This window comes from Sphaerodactylus townsendi, linkage group LG09, assembly GCF_021028975.2.
Source record: "Sphaerodactylus townsendi isolate TG3544 linkage group LG09, MPM_Stown_v2.3, whole genome shotgun sequence".
NCBI classification, from domain to species: Eukaryota; Metazoa; Chordata; class Lepidosauria; order Squamata; family Sphaerodactylidae; genus Sphaerodactylus; species Sphaerodactylus townsendi.
The window spans coordinates 42,803,802-42,826,529 of NC_059433.1; the positions used below are offsets into that span (position 1 = coordinate 42,803,802).

The 22,728-nt window shown below is 39.6% G+C and overlaps 1 protein-coding gene across 1 annotated transcript in view; it reads left to right on the forward strand.

The window, feature by feature from the left end:
• The window catches only part of LAMA1 (laminin subunit alpha 1), a 135,038-nt gene that overhangs the window by 111,131 nt on the left and 1,179 nt on the right, over positions 1–22,728 (forward strand). Inside the window, exons 50-61 of the mRNA XM_048508450.1 lie at positions 1,067–1,211; positions 4,013–4,154; positions 5,887–6,001; positions 6,190–6,360; positions 7,951–8,102; positions 8,597–8,782; positions 10,150–10,312; positions 15,084–15,196; positions 17,055–17,244; positions 17,569–17,727; positions 18,427–18,580; positions 19,113–19,246. Coding sequence (XP_048364407.1) covers positions 1,067–1,211; positions 4,013–4,154; positions 5,887–6,001; positions 6,190–6,360; positions 7,951–8,102; positions 8,597–8,782; positions 10,150–10,312; positions 15,084–15,196; positions 17,055–17,244; positions 17,569–17,727; positions 18,427–18,580; positions 19,113–19,246 — 1,824 coding nt within the window. The remainder of the gene's footprint in view (positions 1–1,066; positions 1,212–4,012; positions 4,155–5,886; positions 6,002–6,189; positions 6,361–7,950; positions 8,103–8,596; positions 8,783–10,149; positions 10,313–15,083; positions 15,197–17,054; positions 17,245–17,568; positions 17,728–18,426; positions 18,581–19,112; positions 19,247–22,728) is intronic.

Below are 22,728 nucleotides of genomic sequence, written 5' to 3' on the forward strand. Positions count from 1 at the left end.
TGGAGATTTGGGGAGGACTCAGAAGAGGAGGTTGTTCTGGGTAGGGATGTCTAAATTCCTGCAGGGCTGCTGGTATGAGTCTCCTGAAAGGAACCAGTCAACTTTGCTGAAGTTTGCTTGGGAGGGGCAAATGCTGTAGGCACCCAGATGAAGGTGAATCTGATGCCCACAGAATGAGTGCCCAGCCATCCAAACCTTGAAAGTCTGGTGCCTCTATCTTCAAAAATGTGCAGCCTGCACAGAAATTCCCCATTGGCTACAATAGTGCCAAGGCACTGCAGAGCAGAAGATCGTGAACGATTTCTTGGGGTGTCCGTCAGGGACATATTTTTAAAGCTAGTGGCACCAAAATCTCCGGGTCTCATCCAGAGACAGTCCTGATTATACCACCTGAGTTTGGTGAAGTTTGGTTCAAGGGGTTATGGACCCTCCAACTGGTAGTCCCATTTCCTGTTAGCTACCATTGGAAACAATGGGGAATGGGGCACCCCCTTGGGGAGTCCATTATTTTGGACCCCCTAAACCAATCTTCATCAAACTCAGTCGGTATCATCATCACCGCTAACTTTAAAAATGCGCCCCCTGCAGGCACAAACACCAAAATACAAAAAAACAGATGGACCCAAATTTTTCAGTATTCGGGTACATCCAAATATGTCATTTGTCGTATTCGGACATACAGGCCCCTTCCGCACGTGCAGAATAATGCACTTTCAATCCACTTTCACAATTGTTTGCAAGCGGATTTTGCTATTCTGCACAGTGAAATCTAGCTGCAAAGTGGATTGAAAATGTGTTATTCTTCATGTGCGGAAGAAGCTACAGATAATTTTATGCCCGAATAAATCCGAATCTGAATTTTGCCGAATTTCTAGGGTATTGACCAAGCCTAATTAAAATACTAAATTGCCTTCAGCAGGACTCTGAAAAGGTAACATAGAAATAAATAAATACATCAGTTGCCAAGGGCAGGAAATTCTCAATTTTGATTTTGTTTCTAAAGACAGATGTTTAAAACATTAATTGCTTCTATGATTTGCTAATTTTGTTTTGTTTTTTTATGCAGAGAGATTTCTTATCTCTGGAGCTTGTTGATGGTAAAGTTAAACTAACTGTTGATCTTGGTTCTGGTCCTCTTATCCTTAAAACAGACCATCGTTACAATAATGGAACATGGTATAAAATTTCATTCAGTAGAAACAAAAAGGAAGGTAAAGTATGTTAAGAGAAAAACAGTAAAAGAACAGATGTTTACTCTTTTGCAAGCAGATATCCCAATGTATACACAATCTTGTAAAAAAAAGCATTATTAAGTTCCATAGTTTTTGGGTTTGGAGTTATGCTAAAAGTTCATTGCACTTTGTTTTGCCCACAGTGCAAATAATCTCCAGCATAATTTTTCACAAACGTACAATATCTTCACAGCAGCCCATTTTCACTCTTCCAACAGCCATGTTAATAGGCCATTATAACCAGGAGTGTATTTGGAGGGAATGGCGCCCAGGGACAAGACCCTCTCTGGTTGCCCCCCTGTGCTCCCAAGCCCCAACCTGTACAGAGGCTGGGGTAGGGCTCACGGGTGGGGCCATGTCCATGAATCCTGCCCCCGCCTCCCTGCAGGCTGGCTTCTGCAGTCCTCAGGGCCTGGGGAGGGCAAAAGCCAGCCTGCACAGAGGCTTGGGGCTTGGGGGGCATGCTCCTGAGCACTACCCCTGAGCAGGGGAGCATGGGGCATGGCCCTGCCCCAAAGCACCACACCCGGCCTCCATGCAGGCTGGCTTTTGCCTTCTCCAGGCCCTGGGGACTGCAGGAGCCAGCCTGCAGGCAGGTGCGGCGGACAGCCTGGAAACTAGCCTGCTGCCATGGCGCCCATCGGAGCCGCCCCACCCCCACCACCGAGAGTCTGGGGAGGGAAGACCAGCTCTTTAGGCACCTCCCCTGCTCTTCTGAGTGGGGTTAGTGGGGGGGAGGGGGAGATTTTGCAGCCCCCACCATTGCGCCTTGGGTCATTTGACCCCCCTGTCCCTGTCGGCGGTATGCCTATGGTTATATCTGAAAGCCTGTCACCCTGTTTTTGTGTCTCTGTGGAGTCTTAGAAGAGGAAGATTTGCCTTATTATGTTCTATTCTATTTTCTTACTCAGACCCCAGATCTTAATTTCTCATGGCTATTTTAGCCACTTTCAACTTGTGGCTGCACATCACTTACCTGGAATCATGGTATGCACAGGCTGCCATGAACATTCAGGCTAGTATTGCTTTCAAATCCTAACCCATTGTATTATTTCTTAAGTTTTTTATCTACTGACTTGGGATTTTTACTGTATTTTAATTAATTTCCATTTGTTATACTTGTAATATCTGGTCATTCTTGTATTGTATGTTTCGCTAAATCATTTTTTTTGCTTCTGGTCCGGTCTTATGCACAAGCTTCTTTCCCAGTCAAATCACTTGATGTTCTTCTGTTGTGACATGGATGAACTTAAAGGCAGTCCTTGAAAAGTGGTGATCCCATGCAGTTACTGCCAGTTGCAAGTGGCGTAGCCTCCAATTATTCACAGATAAAGACACATCTATTTTCATAACAAGCTCCCTCCTCCCCCTGTTTACACATGTTGTATTCATTTTTAATAGCCTGTCCTGCATTATTTTAAAACCAAGAAGGTGCTTTTCGTTTGATGAAAGATAGGCTGAAAATGAGTCATTGTCATACTGTTTGCTATGAACATTTCATCAACTGACATCACACACATTGGACTTTCAGTTCACTTTGGCAATAGTTTGCAAATGGATTTTTCAGCTTAGTGTCAGTCTTGCCATAGTGTGAAGTGGCATTGTGTGGATTACAAGGCACTTTTAAATTCATGCATGCTTCCTGATTCCAATGCCTAAAGTAAAGTTCTTAGGGAGAGTTTATCTAATACAGCACCCACTTAGGTTTGTTTATCTTAACCCTAAACAGAATTTTGAATGGCTGTTTATCTTCTGCACTAGTCTGAAAGTCTAACAGTGCAATCCCAAAAACACTTTCTTAGGGATTAAGGCCCATTGAATATCCTTCAGTCGGATTGTGAGCAGACCTGGTCTCTGGTTGCTGAAATTTAGGCCTGGTGATTTCAGTAGGTTGAGAAATGGGTAATTGCATAGGATTGCATAATGAATGTTTTTAAGTCCAGGTACTTTGCCTTGGACTGTAAATTTCAGAATGTGAGACTTGCACAGCAATATGAGTTTAGTGATTTTCAGCAGAGCTGATTTACATACCAACTGAGTCACAATAAGAGTTTAGTTTAAGGTTAGTCTCATTCTGATTCAGGACTGGATTCCAGAATTGAAGCTAAGTGACTGGCAAGAAGAAATCAGAGAATATACTCTGGATCTCATCGGGAGGCTTTTTTTAGCCTAAAATTCATGGTTCACAAGTAAATTGGTTTGTGAAGCATGAAAATAAAAACAGGAATTTGTGATACTAGTTTATAGTTTCTGAACCATTAGGAAATCTGCTGCCAAAGTGCTTTCTAAGGCCCCTTCCGCACATGCAGAACAATGCGATTTCAAACCACTTTCACAACTGTTTACAAGTGGATTTTGCTATTCCACACAGCTTCAAAGATCACTGAAAGCAGTTTGAAAGTGCATTATTCTGCATGTGCGGAAGCAGCCTAAGATTTCTTTTGCAAACCAGAAAACCTACAGAATGTAGGAGGCTTTTTAAAAAGAATGAAAAGCTGAAATATCCATTGCCTGTTGAAGTAGCAAGGAGGCCATATGATTCATATTATGTCTTCAGGGAAAGGAGACTTGGGACAGCTTCAGGGAAAGGAGACGGGATAGAAGAATTGGGACAGCTTAATAATGATCTGGAATTTCTTTATCAATTTCTTTTAATGAATCGCAAAACAATGCCTTAGTCCTGTTTCTTTTTCAGTATGTTTGACTATCATCAACCACAACAAAGAAAACTATGAGGTACTTATTTCTGTTTGCCAATTTTTTATTTCATTGCCCCTCAGGGATCTTGTCAGTTATGGATGCTCAGAACCTCAGTTCTAAAGAATCCAAACAAGGAGAATCTCCTGGTACAGCCTCTGACCTGAATCGTTCTGATAAGGATCCAATTTACATTGGTGGGTTGCCACGATCAAGGACAGTGAAGTAGGTTAAAAATAATTTTCCTTCTTACTTGCTTAGGAATTTAATCTTCTAAACATAAGACCAGTTCAGATACAATGTGAAATGACCATACTTATTTAGTGAAACCAGGAATAGTCCTGCAGAAAATCAAAGACTTCATTATATTGGTCAGAGGAACATGGGAGTGGGGAAGCTTGTCTTGGCAATATTCATCCACTCTTAGAATGTTCCTCAGACACAGATCCATATCTGCCTTCTTGGAAACTGCCTGGATCTCCCTTACTCCTTTTCTCACAAAAATAAACCTACTTTCAATTTCAGAGTTGCCTTCTGCATGTAAAATTTGCCAGAAGTGCTTCTAATCATCCCAACTATGTTGCAAGACATATAAGATGCTTGCAGGAAATATGAGTGTAATTCCCCCACAAACACACATCAGGGTGTAACTCTATTCAGAATTGCACAACTAATATGAACACCATTTTGGCTACCTGACCATTTTAGTGACAAGCAGGAAAAAAAGGTTGCTTACTGTGTGATTTGTAAGTTGTGAATAGCATGCAATGCTTCATTGTGAAGAGTGGTCACTGTACATTTGTGTCTGCTTGCTTTCATAGAGTGCTCACTATATTCTGTAATGCTGATTTAAATGTGTCTTCAGCAGCCACTGCAAAGTAGCTGATGTTTTAAATTGTGTAATCAGACAACTATTTCTTTGACTTCTATAAAATGACTCTCAGTGCCATCCTATGAAGAAACATCCTTCTAAAACCAGTGTCCAACTTTGTCCCAAAGTTTCTGCCTGGGGATTTAATAAATACAGGTTATACTAAAGCTCTATCTGAGTTCAGTCAAAGGAGCCAAGATGTAGAGCTGCAACCACATTTGAGTTTTGCCAGAAAATACAGTTACATAGAATTTAAACAATTTCTACCACCAAACTATCTGGGAAACCTTGTACCAGCAAATTTGTACCAACGAACTATCTTGGCCACCCAAAAACAATAGCAGCTTTCACTAAGGTGTGATTTAATAAACTGTCTTCTGAGCTGCTAAAAGGGAGATATTTATGTGATTTTATGTTGTACACAGCCCAGAGCCCTTCGGGAATGGGGCGGTATATTAAATTAAATAAATAATAAATAAATGAATAATAAAAAACCTCTTTATTCACAATGAAATTGCCCTTGTGGCAGTCAACAACTGGAATCAGTTGAGCATGTTCTGTTATGCTGTACAATCTGCTTTTTCCCATTTTATGGAAATTCCCTAGAAGATCTGAAAAAATCTTACTTATTCTTCTAGCAGATAAATTTAGTCAGATAACAGAAAAGGTAGCAAAATTTTGCACAGCACGAAAATCCATATGTGCTTCAGTGGGGAGGTAATTTCATAATTCTAAAACATGTAAATTGTATTTGGAATTTTAGTATCTCCAAACCATGAGATCAGAAATTATTGTAGATTGGAATTATTATTAATTCTTTGTATTTTTAAATATGGTGGTTGTTTACCATGATAATAAATACTGATTGTCCCAAAGTACAACTTTTAATATGTTGTGTTTTTATTCTGGTTTATTTGGTAAGCTACCTCCAACAGTTACCCTTGACAGCATATAATGTTTCTCAATAAAGAAAAGGAAATAATTTTCTAAATAAAGAATAAGGGGCTTAGAACAATGTAACCCTGCTTAGGAAGGTATTGCCTATGTTTCTCCCAGTTTATCTTTGCTTACTAATTTCTTTTTTAGGAAAGGAATTAACGATAGAAGATATGTGGGATGTATTAAGAATTTAGAAATATCTCGTTCTACATTTGACTTACTTAAAAACTCATATGGTGTGAGAAAAGGCTGCATCCTGGAGGTAGGACATGCGACCAACTTGATTGGATCCATCATTGCTGCTTGCTGATGAGAAGCTAATACTGAATAATGACTTTATGTGATGTATTGTTAGCCTGTTGATGAAGTGTCAAACAATGGTATTTGCACTGCCTTTCTCTAATACATAATGATCTAATTCATTGATATTTCTCTTCTTTTGCAAAACAGCCTGTACTTACAGCTAGCATATTAAGTAGTGGTTACATTGAGTTGCCACCGAAGCCTCTTTTACAAGAATCTCAACTTATGGCCACTTTTATAACGAAGAAAGCCACTGGCATTATCCTTGTGGGACTTGGTAAAAGTGCAGAAAAGCGAAGACGCAGGCAAGCTAATCTGGTATGTATTTGGCCATTCTTAGACTTGGATCTAGACTAGTCACTTTGAAGTGTGCAAGGATTTCCACCTATGAAGATCAATTTCCCTGCCTTTTCTCTCTCACAGCAGCCTGACATGTCCCCTGAAGTTTTGTTCTTGAGGAAGAGGTAATTTCCAGGGACAGGATTTTAGAGTGTATTTGGGGCTGATGCAGGACAAGGAGGTGGCAGAAAAGGCTCTCTGAGGGTAGAAATCCTTGCACTTCTGAAAAAATTGTCTGAATCCCACCCTTTAGTACTGATGCTCTTGCATTTTCAAATGTCATGGTCCTGCTTTTTAAATGGGAGTGAAAATTTTTCAGAATTCTATATCTCAATCTTTTTGCGGGGAGGGGAAATTGTTCAACTGTCGTTGGTTTGGCCAGTTTAGCTGAATAGCCCCAATATAACATATCTGTACCACCAACTTTTCTGGACTGCCCATCCCATGAAATGATGAATGATCACATTTTGAATGGGAAAATTTGATTTTCCTTTTAGATCAAACTCAGTGGCACATCTACCACTGTCCCTGGGCGCAACTAATCTGGTCACGTGGGGGCACAAAATTGGCCCCACACGTGACCAGATGCCTTTGGGAAGACGACGAGGCAGCAGGAAGTCCAGCTGCCTCAGTGTCTTTGGGCTCCCTTGGCCCTGCCCACATCATCATCAAAGTGGGTGGGGCTGAGGAAGCCCAAACATGATGTCATCTTCAGGCTCCCTTGACCCTGCACACTTTGTGGGAGCGACAACTTGGGTGGGCCGAAGGAGCCCGAAGATGCCGAGCCAGCTTCTGCCCTTCCCAGGCCCCGGGGAGAGCAGGAGCCAGCCTCTAGGGAGGGGGTGGGGCACCGCCCCTCTCACTCCCCTCCAGGCCCCCCGCAGCTCAGCCTCTGCCCTCCCCAGAGCCTGGGGAGAGCAGAAGCCACTGCCAGCCTCTGGAGATGTGCTTTTAAAAGGACAGATTCTGGGGGAGGGGCTAGGGGTAGCCCCACCCACAAGAGGGAGGGGCTAGATGCATGGCCCCGCTCTAAGCTTCACCCTCAGCCTCTGCTTTTAAAAACATCACTTGAAATATTTGGGCTGAAAAAAATTAATATATCTTGAACATGAAAGGATCCTAGCGCGAGAGTTCTATCACATTATCAAATTTGTGCTTCTGATATAGGGCAATATCTTTTTGGTCCATTTAATCTGGATGACATGAAAGACTTTCTTTGTCTTGAAGTGGTTGAGCTGGTTTATATTTTAAGTTATTTTAATTTATTTGATACCTTCAGTTTTATGTTGTTGGTTTGTACCCAGTGACCAGTAGACCTTGCGACTGGGACTTTCCCCTGCTGCTCAGATCTCTGTATTTGTTGAAGTGTCATCATTGGACAATCAGGAATAGCATAGAGTGCAAAGTGGTAGGGTGTCTGCAAAGGAAAGAAGGAACCAGTGGAAATTGATAACCCCTCTTCTAAAGACTTAAGTACTCTTTGCAGTTGTATGGTTGGATACATGCTGTTGTGATGCAAGTGCCGTACAAAGAAAGTAAATACTAACATGACCATTAACATGCTGTTAGCCCTTCTTCTCCATCATGTTGTCTGATGGCCACCTGGCAGTGCACATTAATGCTGGGGACAGAGGAAGTACACGAAAGGTCATGGTCTGGTCTACTAATGGAAATTACAGTGACGGGCAAGAACATTCTGTCATCCTGACTCGGAATAAAAGGTACAAGCTGAAGTACTTGTTTTAATTATTGCTATCAGTCTAGCATATTCCCTGCAGAACCGACTTAGTTCTGCTCATTTTAGTGCCATAATCACAGTTGTGTTTTTCTGTTGTTCGTGTAGGGGTTCTGATTTGTATGGTAATTGCATACAGCTCACCAGCTACTGATTAAGTTGCGCATGAAAGCTCTCTTAAACTCTCTAGACGTTTTGGGCCACCAGAGGGAATCACATCAAACATTGATAGAAAAAGTAAACACAATTAGCTGTTTTTAATATTTATTAGTCTGAGAAAGATATGTCACATGTATGTTATCTGTCCATAAGATAAGAACTGGAAATTAATTAAAGATATTCCAAAAACCCTGCATTATCTTTCCGTGGTTTAATGTAGATTATCAAATCAGTGGATCTTTATATTTCCTAGCAGTTATTGTTCTTACAGCTGAAATAGGTTATCCTTTAATAACGTTGCATTCCTGACCTTCTTCCCAGAATTATAGCAGTTCAAGTGGATGAAAATAGCCCTGCAGAAATCAGACTTGGACCACTGGCAGAGGCTAGTCCGGTGAACATATCTAACTTCTACATCGGTGGGATTCCTGCAGGAGAAAGCATTTTGGGGATCAAGATGACTGGCTCTTTCCATGGTTGTATAACCAACCTGATATTTAACATGGAGTAAGTTTAATGTATGCTTATGTTTAAAATGGTACGGTGTATAGAAAGTTGGAATATAGTTTTGGAGACCTGGTTTCAAATCCCTGATTTCCCATGAAGCTCACTGTGTAGGCCAGTCATTGCCTCTTAGCTTAACATACTTACAGAACAGTTGAAAAGTTAAAATGGTTACCATGTATACTGCCCTGAGATCCTTGAAGAATGATGGATGAATTATAAGATCAATCAGTAAAGTCATTTCCGTCTATACATGTACTCCTAGAAGGACATTAAAGTACATCCCCTTATTTAACCAGGTATAACAAATATCAAGGAGCAATTCTATTTATTTACTTGCATACTTATTTACTTCATTTATAATCTGTCTTTTTTCCCCAGTAGGACCCAATGTGGCTTGCATCATTTCCCTTTCTCCCATTTTATCTCACAACAACCCAATAAGGTGTTTATGTGATTAATCCAATGTCACCCAGCAATCTTCCTTGGCAGAGGAGGGATTTGAATCATAATCCAACACTCTAACCATAACACCATACTGACTCAGTTTTACTAAGGCTCATTCCACACATGCAGAATAATGCACTTCAAACTGCTTTCAGTGCTCTTTGAAACTGTGCGGAATAGCAAAATCCACTTGCAAACAGTTGTGAAAGTGGTTTGAAAATGCATTATTTTGCGTGTGCGGAAGGGACTAATCTGATGGGAAAAAGAACTTATTCTATGGGGTGTTGTGTGGTTTCCGGCTGTAGCATTTTCTCCTGACATTTTGCCTGCATCTGTGGCTGACATCTTCAGATGATCCTCTGAAGATGCCAGCCACAGATGCAGGTGAAACGTCAGGAGAAAATGCTACTAGATCATGACCATACAGCCTGGAAACCACACAACACCCCAGTGATTCTGGCCGTGAAACCTTTGACAAACTTATTTTATTTGTTGTATTTATAGTCTTCCTTTCTCACTGAGTAGATTATACAGGATAGATCATTAACAAAAAGAGACAGCTAATAAGCACAACATAGGTCAGTACAAACAGGATTACTAAAGTCTAAATGCAATTGGCATATTAGGCATGATATAGAGTGTGGATATAATGAAGAAAAATGGGATTACATCAGCAGAAAACAATGAAATAATGACTGGTAATATGTGCAGCAATATTGATATGATGTCCTAATCTTCATTTCCTGTCCCTTTATTAAGTGCCTTCCTGAATTATTCTGTTGTAGTATAGCACTGTTACCTTCAAAAAAAGCTCTCCTGAACAACTCCATTTTATACAGTTTGTGGAATGACATGATTGTGGATAACTTACTGACTTCCTGAGGAAGGCCATTTTACTAATTTCTTCTCTATTTAAATTTCAGACTTTTGGATTTCACCACTGCAGTAAGATATGAGGGTGTTGATATGGACAGCTGCTTCCTTTTGGAGAAACCTAAATTCAACATCCAGCCAGAAGATACTGAGATTCTGTCTGAAATGCAGATGCAACCAATTTCGTTTAGGTCTCTTAATGACATCAAGGAAGTATGTTATACAATCCCTCCACTGACAAAATGAATCCTGTTAACAGCATGTAGGGGAAGAGTAGTCAGGGCAATATATTTTCCTTTCTGTTCTTCAGCACAGAGATCTCAAAGAATCAGACAGGTAGTTATAAAAATGTTTTTGAATGAAGCCTTGTGATGTTATTTTGGTTTATGCTGTGAATGGCACATAATAAAGTCCAATTTTGTAGGAAAGTACACTCAGGAAGCCTTGCAATGTATCCCATTGCTCAGACATCTTTTGTTTTCATTGTCTTGAACTTTAAGCCATGTCAATAGATAGGAGCTGACATGTACAAAGCACTCTCCCATTTGTCACTTCTACCACACCAATGTCTGTGTCCTCTACCTCTGTTCACCTGTGACTGTGCTCACATAAAAAAACTGTCTTGTCACATTTGATTTCACTTTTCCTCACTGGCCTGGAAATAATCTTCATGCATTTCTTATTTACTTATTCCTCTCCTTCCTGGAACTTTATGGTCTGGCATTCTTATTTTTCTATCACTGCAAGGTGAATCTGTTCATATTTATTCCTAGCTTTCTCAGTACTTTGGGGGGGTTTAGTAACAATGGGTTCTTCAAACAATACATAATAAGTACCAGTTGCTGGGACTGCGGGTGGAAGTGTGGAGGACATTTGCGTAGGATGAGATACATTTTCCTTACATCTTCACTTGCAGGGAAAGGAAGGTCCAGATTGGTATTTGTTCCTTGAAGTGGAACATCTGCAAAAGTTCTGAGCAAGGCATTGTTAGCAATATGCGGCTACAATTTTATTCCCATTCTCCTATTTGGATGTTGTGCAGTTTCTCTTCTTGTCCCAAAGTTCCCTATCTCTTGAATTCCCATCACCAAAAGTTGCCCCACACATTGTGTGTGTGTTTGTTTAGTATGTCTAAAGTGACGTGTTAGAGATATTATCCCCATGCCATGTACCCTATCATTTCAACTGGCTGTTTCCTGGCTGTTGTTGTTTTTTCACTTCATTGAGTTCTGCAGGAATTTTATGCTAATACGAGTGTTTTTCACAGGAGCAGAGTGTGGGCTGAAGGATGTGGGTTTAGTTTATTGACTGATTCCCTATCCTTCCCTGCCACAACCCTAGTATCACCCATTTCAGTCTCACTTTGCCAGCACCCTTCACTGGCACAGGTTTACGCTAGTGTGGTGCTAGTGCACCACTATATCACCATACTTTCAGGCAGTCTGCAGCATGTCCAAGTTACCAGTATAGGACTTGGTGTACCAAGCAATTTATTGATTGGATTTAAGATTGTACTGTTAATTGGCCAGAAGTTTTTTTATTGTTTTGATCCTTTCATGGAAGGAAATATCTGGGATTTCCATTCAGTCCACTGCGAGCATACATTCAATAGGAAGGGGTAATAGTTGCTACATTCATGCTCTTTTTCTGGCATAGAATTGTGCATATTGTATAACAAATACTACACAAGCAAGGAACAGAGGCAACAAACATCGTACCTCAATAAAAACACCACCCAATGTAAGATCTTACTTAAATCATAAGTTCTCCCAAGTATTCAAAATAAATCAAATATCCATTTAAATGAAACTCAATCCTTTGCTCAAAAGTAATCTTATTGCATCTCTCACTCCCAGCTCTTTTTACATCAGAATACTTAACAATACTAGACAACAATATTATTAAATTATAGTGTTTCCATGTTGTCTGGAGCAGCCTCGTATGACAGAAAAGTAGCCTTGTAGAACAGTTTTCCAGATAGATGCTTGCCTCGAATACCATTTCTACAGGCTTATGCTTGCTCTTTATTACAAACAGTACAAAACTATAATATACATTAAAGGGAGAAATAAATTAATAATAAACTAGTTACAGACCTCAGGATGGTCAGATCATCAACATCCTTGTTTTGCTTTAACTTGGCTTCCTCTTATGTTCACAGTGTTATTAGGCTCAGTTGGGATGTTTTGCTCTCTTAAAGACCTCCAGGTAAAATGGTGCCAAGTCTATGTATTTAATTAGACTGTAATGGATATAAATGTCATGTCAAGTTAATATTTATAGAGTCCAAATTCAGCTTTGTATTACAAAGAATCTCAGTGATTCAGGTGCATGTCGAAAGTGTGTTATGAATGGAGCCTCTGATTTCTGATCTATGATAAGTGCTCCAAAATTCTAACTTTAATGGGTCTAGATGTTTTTCCAATATGTATTAGGTCATATTTACATTTTATCACATATGCAACATTTTCGAGTTACGATTGGAGAAATGTACAGTGTCTTTTGTACAAGCTTTTCTTGGATATTCAAAACATTTTATTTCCATAGTAAGCTTACAAACAGAACATGAGCCACATTTAAAGTGTCCACACACAACTGATGTTTTTTCTAATTTTGCTTTTCACATCTGATCTGATAAGGAGATCCCTGGTACTTCAGATTCTCCTAAACCCCATTAGAAGAGGTTGTTGATACACCAGTATATCAGCTACCAATGACCAAATTTATAAATCACATTTTTAATATTGTAACTAAGAGGAGAGTGTATGAACCCACAGGAGAGTCTGTTTATATTTATTTTTGGTCTTGCATAAAATAGAGAACCTTGTGGAACTAACTCAACCCTATTCCTTGCTGCTTTAATCACCTTGCACCTTGTTTAATAAGCACTTCTACACTCTACACTACTTTTTAATAATCCTTATTCCTGTTTCTTTTCATTCTTTTCATTCTCAAAAATAAGTCATATGGGCAGTGGTGGGATTCAGCAGGTTCGCACTGCTTCGGCAGAATTGGTTGTTAAAATGGTGCTTGTAAACAACCAGTTGTTAAATTATTTGAATCCCACCACTGGAACCAGTTGTTAAATTATTTGAATCTCACCACTGCATATGGGAGATTGATTTTGAAATGCTGTGGATGATATGAATTAAAATTCAGATATGAATTACAATCCGTGGGCTTTCTGTAGAATGAAACTTACAATCTATGTTGCATATCTACATTTACTACAGTGTCCAAAAATGGAATATGGGATTCATTTTTTAAATAAAATTGATAATTGAACCTAAAATAGTTCTTCTCTAAAACAAAATCCAGTAACTGAATCAGAAACTGTGTAGGTGGATCCTTAATAGTATGCTTGAAAAGGACATCATCTGCTACTGATCTTTCTTCATCATCGGGAATATTGGTATAGTGTGCCCCCATGTCCATAGTTAATAATATTGCATCTGATGGAATTTTTGAGCCCTCTATTTTCTTTATGAAATCAGTAGCATCTTTTATAAATGTGGCCGACCCTTTTATGTGGCTGAAAATGATAATCTAAATATTGAGCGAACAGTTCAAAAACTGACTTTATGCCTGATACTATTGGTCTCCCAGGTGGTGGGAAGCCCTCCTTATAGATTTTAGGAGAACATAAAATATGGGCACAAGTATTTGTTCAGTAAGAATTTAAATAATTTGTTGTGGAGTGAGAATTTTATCAGATAAATTGACTATGCTGTTTGAGTCAGGCTTTGCTCAAAAATCTTAGATTGCTGCTCAAAAGCCTTATATTGCTGAGGATTTCAAGCAGTTCTTGACTGCTTTCTCTCTAGTCGTGTCTATCTCTTCTCCTGAAGTACTTGTTGAACCTTTGTTGCAATCAAAATCTGTGCTCCTTAATTCCTAATCCCTCCAAGAAATCTATTTTAGTTGACACAAATGATTTAGATGGAAGCATCCAATTGTAGACATAACCTTGATTATAGATATCCTCAGCAATAAAAGGCTCATTCCGCACATGCAGAATAATGCACTTTCAAACTGCTTTCAGTGCTCTTTGAAGCTGTGCGGAATGGCAAAATCCACTTGCAAACAGTTGTGAAAGTGGTTTGAAAACGCATTATTTTGCATGTGCGGAAGGGGGCTAAGATATAGATAGATATCTTCAGTAATGTACGCCTTTCCGCGACGGGCTAAAACGACGTCTGGCGGTAAAACGCCTTCAGGTGTACGCCGCTCGCATTAGCACCTGATTCGCGCCTCTCCCCAGGGCGGCGCTAGTCATTTTCAAAACAAACCCCTTTAGTTGGTTGTTTTTCCGCAACAGCGATATTCCGCGATGCTGCGCTTAACAGCACCGCTGAACATAGTTTCACTGTTGCGGCGTTCCAGCATCTGTTGGCCTGTTGGCAGTTCGGCTTTACGCTGTCCTCGGACCCTGGAGGTCGGAGGGCAGCTGCAGGTATTTCACGGCCAGCAGGCCGACGACGGGGACACGTGTGAGGGGACGGGTAGGGAAGAGGGCGTCTTCATAGGAGCCGCCTGCCGGCCTCTCTGGAGGCCACCCGCATGCTTCCATGCGAACGGCCTCCGTCTCCACGCTGGCAAGAATTCTGCCGCGTGGATAGCGCACGGCCGTGGCGGAAGCGGGCTCAAGATTGTTCCGGCAGTATACACGTATTACAGGCGGCTAGAGGGATTACTTTCAAGCAAAAGCACTAGTTATGGGACATATTGGTGACAAACTATTTAAATTCTTTCTGAATGAATAACTATGTGCAACAGTTGTTAATAATTAATTTGTTAACAGTTGTTCATAAAACATGCAACAGTTGTTAATAATTGCTTATATCATGTTCACCTGAATGACGATGATAGAGTTTGTTTATTATATATTTTTGATCTGTACTTTGAATTATAAGTAAGTCAGAACTAAGCTGCGGGATATTTTGGTACACCTAAAATAATATTATGTTGTTTCTTTCATTAACAGAAACAGTGTGCCGAAGATGATTTACAGAAACCTATACCTGGGGCTCTTCAATTTGGACTTTTCAGAAGCACCCACTTGGTGCTACTTTTCAATCAGACCACAGTAAGAAAGAAGTAGGTATTTCTACATCACTAATTATCATAATAAAATGACATAGTAGTTTAGATTTGCAAACTGCTGTAAAATATTGTTTGCCTTCAAGATGTTTTATTTTATTTTTAAATTTGAGATGGTTGTGTCACTCAGAGCACCATTTTATCCCAGTTCAACATTTTCAGATGCCATAGGTTTGTGGAGAGTTCAGCACACATTCATGTCTCCATAAAACTTAAAGCACTCAGCTAGGTTTGTGAGGGGTTGTTTCAAGGGTGGGGGAGCCCTGCAGTTTTTCATCAATTTTGCCAGTGTTCCTGAGCATTTTTGTTCATAACTCATCCACTTGTGTTGGGTTTTCCCTGAGATGTTTCCTTGGGTTTAAATGAATGCCCACGGTATGCTTCTGTTTTGCAGGACCATTCTGCAGTTGCTAAATGTAATCCAAAAGGTCATGGCAAAGGAGCCCTAAGTATGTCTTTGTTTAGTACACAGTTACTTAGGCTCATTCCGCACATGCAGAATAATGCACTTTCAAACTGCTTTCAGTGCTCTTTGAAGCTGTGCGGAATGGCAAAATCCACTTGCAAACAGTTGTGAAAGTGGTTTGAAAATGCATTATTTTGCGTGTGCGGAAGGGGCCTTAGACTGGGAAAAGCTGGCTCCAAGCCTGCAAACCAATTCCAAACAATCATGAAATGTAGATTCACTTCACTCACTGCCGAGTTTCTTGCTTCAAAGAAAGTTCCGTCTTGCCCTCAAACTAGAAAATGTCTGGGTGTAAATTCAAATGTACAAATATTCCTTGACGGCTTCATCTTTTTTCCTCAGCTTCTTTTCTTAGATTTTTCTTCTGCCACTGTTCTACAGTTACTCTATCTGGTTATACCTCCCTGCCTTCATATGGCTACTTCATCATTCTAGATGTTGGCCTGTCTATCTTCTTTCCACATTTCTTTATAGCTAATGGTTCTTTCTCTTTCAAGACACAATATACTAGATGTTATGGTGGTAACCCTGTGTGTGAGAATAATGGCTCATTCCTTCAGTATTGGTGAGGGGCTACAGAGAAGAGGAGCTAGAGAGGGAATCCAGACCCACTCTGTATCTGCTAGTACCCTGAACTGGTTTTGGTTCTGCTGTTTTGGCCCCAGTGGGATTGCAGGACCAGTTTTAAACACCTGCTGGGAGAAAAGTGTCTAAGAAGAAGCAGTAGCAGTGGGTGTAGGAAGAAGGTTCTGCATCTGCCCACCTCTGCTGCTCTTTAAATGTTCCCCACCTTTTGCCTTATATTAATTCAGTACAACCTGAATTAGATTCTATCACGATACTGTCTAATTTGTTCGAAAGGTTTGCTTGTGATTTCTCTCTCTCTTGTATGTGACTGACAGTTGCTTTCAATAATTGCAGTGTTTGCAACGTTCTCTGACATTAAGCAGTGCAACCAAAAGTTGGTGGGCAGAAGACCTGAATACAAATGACTGCCAGTTTTTAGTCAGTATTTGAGCTCTCAGACCCATTTTATGATTTCTAAAACTGAGATACAACTACCTGGCTTCTTTTATTCAAACTGCAATCAGTATGGGAAATGTTTTAGCATCGCAAGTACTTTTAGATTGTTTTAATGATGTTATTATTTTGCTTATTTTAATGATATGATTTATGTATTATGTTTTCTCTTCTTTGCAATTGATTGTAATGGCATTTGTCTGTGCAATAAATGCTATTGTATCATATAATTACAGTCAGAATGTGAAATGATATTCCTTTTTATTTTATGTTCACTATACTTTCCCTTGTGGAAATGTGGTAGAGTTTAAGTGGGGCTCTCAGGGGTCTCCTTCCCAGGCTCTCATGAGACATATTTTTTATTTCTAGGTTTTCTGTGCAGATTACTCTGAGGACCTTTGCTTCTAGTGGCCTGATATACTACATGACACACCTCAAACAAGTTGATTATGCTGCTCTTCAGTTACATGGGGGGAAGCTTTATTTCTCATTTGACCTTGGAAAAGGAAAGGCAGTAGCTTTTCATGACGCAGTCATCAGTGATGGAAAGTGGCATATGGTAAGAGCTTCAAGTACTTTTTCTTCAGCCCGGTTCATTGTGTGTTAACAGTGCAATCCAGCAGAGTCATACCCATCTAAACATATTGACTTCAACAGATTTAGAAGGATGTAACTGCTTAGGATGACATTGCAAGTATAACCAAGGCAAAATTCGCAACAACAAAAATGAAACATTAGCTCACATATGGTTACTCATGATAAGCATTAAAAAATTGCCCAACGATCATTCGAATCTAAGACAGCATAAAGGATTCAGTTCTTGATTTGATGCTTCTCAGTCTTTCTGTCAGTGATCTTACAAATACTGTATTTTATCTTTCAGGTGAAGACAGAATATGCTAAAAGGAGAGGTGTAATCATAGTTGATGGACAAGAATCTGGGGCTGTAAACATTCCAGGAGATGGTATCACACTGGATGTAGATGGGAAGCTGTATCTAGGGGGTCTTCCCATAGATTACAGAGCCAAGAACATTGGAAATGTAAAAAATATTTTCAATTTAAGGGTCCTTATGTGCTTTGTTGCCATGTAGATCAGCCAAATTTTACCACCCTGTGAAAGAAGAAGGATTTACAGTGATACACTGAAATGTACAATCCATGTAAAGAATTGTGGGGCACAAATATCTGATCTTGTGATAACAGTCAAGACAAAGAGATTTAAAATACTCTCTGTCTCTTAGCTTACATGTTTTGGCATCAAAAGTTGGTGCCTCCATAGTTTTGCTTATATATTTCACTTTATTGGTTTGAAATGCACATCAGTCTTCTGAGTCTATAATTTAGGTCCCTTTCACATCCTTAAAAAAATCTGTTGCTGCCTCATACTTGTCTAATGCAAGGTGGGGACAATAGTTTAAAAAGTAATGCTAAGACCCATGATTTCTGTCTAAACTTAGAGACGGCTGTGTCTGAAATAATCAAGGACATCGTCAGTCTCCATAATTAGCCTTCTCCTGTTCGCAGTCATAACAAAAACAGTGTTAAATTGCACTGTACCAGGGGTATCTCTTTTTACTGTTAGTGCTCATCTTGCAGTTACACTAATTATTTTCTTTCTCTGTGCTAATAACTATGCGGATTGCTCAGTCACTGACCCTGTCTACAGAGAATTATTGCTCTAAAGTAATATGGCTTTGTGTGTATAATGTAGTAACCATGGTGTTAAATTGCTTTTGCAGATCACTCACAGTATCCCTGCATGTATTGGTGAAGTAACCATTAATAGCAAGCAGCTGGATAGAGGGAGTCCAGTCTCCAGCTTTGGTGTGAATAAATGCTATGAAACAGTTCAGGAAGGAACTTTTTTTGATGGAAGTGGTTTTGCTGCTCTAGGTAAGGAAAGGGTTGCCTTTAGGAACCAGGGTAAGGCAAAACAGCTTTAGAAAACTTTGGCAAGGAGGCCTGGTGTATATTTTCTGGTAGCAGATGATGTTTTGTTTTTAACGGGTATGACATTATATATAATTTAGCTATCATGCCTTCATGGGAGAAAGTGTAACAATAAAAATTGTTAAAATGAATGTTTTAAAAATAATAACGTGGAATAAAAGTAATAAAACCAACACTTAATTATTCCATAATATATTTATTCTTTCCTCCGCTTATTTCTAGTTCTGTCCTTGTGCTAACTACTTGGCAGGATGGATGGGACACTTTTTGTCACCTGACTGTTGTCTAGGTGAAAAAATATAACTGCTGCATTAATTGCTTGGGGATAGTTACGTGGATACATTCAGCCTTATTTTAACAGAAGACCAGTGGAAAGCTAGAGAAATATAATATAAAATATAAAAGAAGAATAGAAGTTAACTTTAATTTATTCTTTCTTTTGCAAAACCAAACCATGTTTTGTTTTGTTTTTTAGTTAAAGAGGGTTATAAAGTTCGATCTGATGTTAATATCACATTTGAGTTCCGCACTACTTCGGCAAATGGAGTTCTCCTTGGAATCAGCAGTGCTAAAGTAGATGCCATTGGGCTGGAGATTATAAATGGCAAGGTAAGTTTTGAGCTTGGTGTAGAGGTTAGCCTCTTATCTACTCATAGCCATCCTAGCCACTCTGAACCATTCTAGAGTAATCAAGGCTACCATTGTAGCATACTCTGCATGTGTCTATCCTCGCAGTTGCTGTAAGTTAACCTAGGTCATTTATGCACTTACGTTCTGCCTCTCAACCAGCTTATCTTTTCTTCACTGTATACTTTCCTTTATGCAGTAGTTCTTACCCTTTTTGAAGCTACCACAGGGCAGAGCAAAGAAGCTGTCCAGTTTCCAAATGCTGGCAAAACACAACTTTTCCTGTTGCTTTGCTTTTCCTCGTGAAGCAAAACAGCTAAACTGGAAGTGTAATTCTCTATCTGGGCTTGTTGCTCCTTTCTCCCTTCTCCTGTTCACCCAGCAACAGTTTTCCCCACTTTTTTGGCGACTATTTCTAAACAGTCGGAAGGACTGGTGGGTTTTCCGGGCTGTGTGGTTGTGGTCCAGACCATAGCCACACAGCCCGGAAAACCCACCACAACCAGTTGAATCCGGCCATGAAAGCCTTCGACAATCAGAAGGGCTTTGCTTTGTGTGTGCGCGTGTGTGTTTAAGTTCTGTAGATCTAATGCTGGAGCAAGGGACTGGTCTATTGAACTATTGGATGCCACAGAAAAAAGTGGAGGGGAGGAGGAGGCAGCCTCTCAAATGGAGTTTGCACGAAAGTCAAACTACATTTGGGGAGGCTCCCCCCCCCTTCTTTATTCCTGGCATCTGATAGTTCAACAGACAGGTTCCTTGTAGCATTTGAAAACACACAAAAAGCAAAGCCCTTCTGATCGTCCAGAAGATGCTGCTCCTCCCCTATCATCTGTGTGTTTCAGTTTGGCCCTGATTGTTGTAAAAGATGCCTTCCTTGCAAATAAACATTTTTGTTTTAAACCAGCTTGTCTCTATTGAATGGTCTTGAGAATGAGTACTTCAGTGAGTACTGAAACCCAATCTCTTGTGTAAACAGAAAAACATGGGAAAACCCCACTGTGAAGCAAACAGCCTTAGGTGTGCAAAAGGCCCTAGTCTTCAGTTGATTCAAAATGCAGCAGCTCAGTTATCATCTGGAGCAAACTTCTATGGTACTTATTTCAAGACCATTGCATTTGTTGCCAGTTTTTCTCCTGCTTGAAGGTGCTGATTCATAGTATTAATGATCTTTATTGCCATATTGCCATGCCATCTCTCCCAGTTGGCAGCTCCAGTTCTCTGATGGGGTCTCTTTTCTATCCCCTCCCACAGACATATTAAAACTGCCACTACTCAGTCCAGAGTCTTCTGATTGAGGGCTTCCCACATTGTGTAATGTCCTTCCTGAATGTCAGGAAGGCACCCAGTTAAATTTTTAAGGAAGCAGTGGAAAGTGGAAGTATTTAAGAGAATAATGGAGGATAGATGTATTCTGTATTTTCTGGTAGCAACTAGTATTTTAATTGGTTTTTAACTAGCATCCATTTGTATTGCTTCTAGCTATCATTAGCCACCTTGAATCCTTCACTAGAAAAGGGCAGGTTGAAAATGGCTTAAATCAGCTGCTGTATGCATACTATTATGAGTGAGGGATTTCCCTGCTAATGAATCTGATTTTATTCTTGTATATTCGAAACTGATTTTGCAACCTTCTCTTCAATTGTGCAAGAAACCAACCGTAATGCAAGGAATGATTCCTTTGGGGACTTGAATGAAGCAAAGAGAAACTGTAGTTATCAAAAATAATAAACAGAACATATTAAAAATTAGAGAAATCTAAAGGTTAATTACTTTGTTTAAAACCTTTCAGCTTCTTTGCCAAATAATATATTACTGAAGAAGGAAAATATACGCCATTTTTGAAATTTTCTGAATAAATGTTATTTCATCCAAAGCATCTTGTAAGCGCTATTTTTGGTTACTTGGAATATTTTCCATTTATTGAAACTTTCATGGAATTACCTTTCTTGCCTGTTTTATTATTATTATTTTAAAAGCCACTGATGTAGTTTCTTTGGAAAAAGAGTTTTAATCCTCCAATGTTTTTTTTAAAGCTCTTCTGCAAACCTGGGGGTTGTAAAGAAATTCCCCCTACCTGTCAATGGCTCTGTATGGATTCTTTGATCCACACTAAATGGCCCAGTTCAGAAGTAGATATATAGTATCATATCTTAGTAGTATCATATAAAAACTTTTAGGCAAATGAAATATCTCTTCACACCTTTTGCAACCAATTAAGAAAAAAAATATCAATTAAGAAAGAAAATATCAAGAAAATATCAAGTTATGATTTAGGAAGGTGATATACATTACAGAAGCAAAAAATTCTATAAATAGGAGGTGCCCATCAGTATTTCTGTTCAATAGAGGGGCTGAAACTTGAACCATTTTTGACTGTGTGGCATTAGAAAGTACTGTTAAGCTGTTGATTTATATCTTTACCAAGCACTACAATGTTGTAAATTTTGCCTCTTCCTGAAAGTGACTAATGGGAGCTGATAGAATGTGGGTGAGAGACTGACAGTTGAAACCATTAGTTCATGTCATAAGTTCTGTTACCTATTTGGGGCAATCTAGCAGCTTTTCTGCCACTGCCACCACCTCTGATAAAATCCAGCCCCTCTTGTGGGTTGCCTGAGGTTTATCATTCTAATTAAACAACAGATCTAGGTATACAAAGCAAAACAAACAAACTAAAGGATAGTTACTAACTAGGTATTTAAAATACATGGTATATCTGGTCTAATGTGATGCTCTCGCATTGATACATTAGCAACCATTTTAGCATTATTCTCTATCATCCTTCATAGTAAAATACACAGGATCAACATCTCCCCCAACACACTTCAAGATTACTCCAGACAAGGACTGTTCCTCTTTTCAGATTCCACCCCGTTTGTACTCCAGGGCAAGATATGTTAACACATCATAGGGCTAGCAGTTCTCCCTGCCGGTTGTAAAGGATGGTCTCTATCTGGAGAAGAACACCTTCCCCAGGCACAGACATACCAGTGCCACTTCTGCCACTTTAGAACTGGGTAAGCACCTGGAAGCTTAAGCCAGTGTGTAGCAGAACAGCAGCCTTCTGCTGGCTGGGAGAAAGTCAACAACACAAAGAATTCTGAACACTTGTGTCGAGACTTGGTGTGGAGAAACTTTGTAATTGTCTATGTGTATCTTTCCAATGTGTGTTTAAGCCATAAATAAAATCTCTTATTTATTTAACTCTGTGGATTGGATGTGTATGGTCTCAGGGAAAGAAACACATATACACATTTATGATCTCTGCCTATGTATATTTAGAATATCAATGAACAGTGTAACTGAAGCAGCATTTGAGTCCCATTCCCCAAAGCTCTGTGAAGTGTCTGAATGAGGGTTGATTAATAAAGTTGTCTGGACTGTCCTGTCTGGTAGTATTTCTATGAATGAGATGTCATAGATTTCTCACAGTTTGTTAGGTTGATAGCACCATTTGTTTT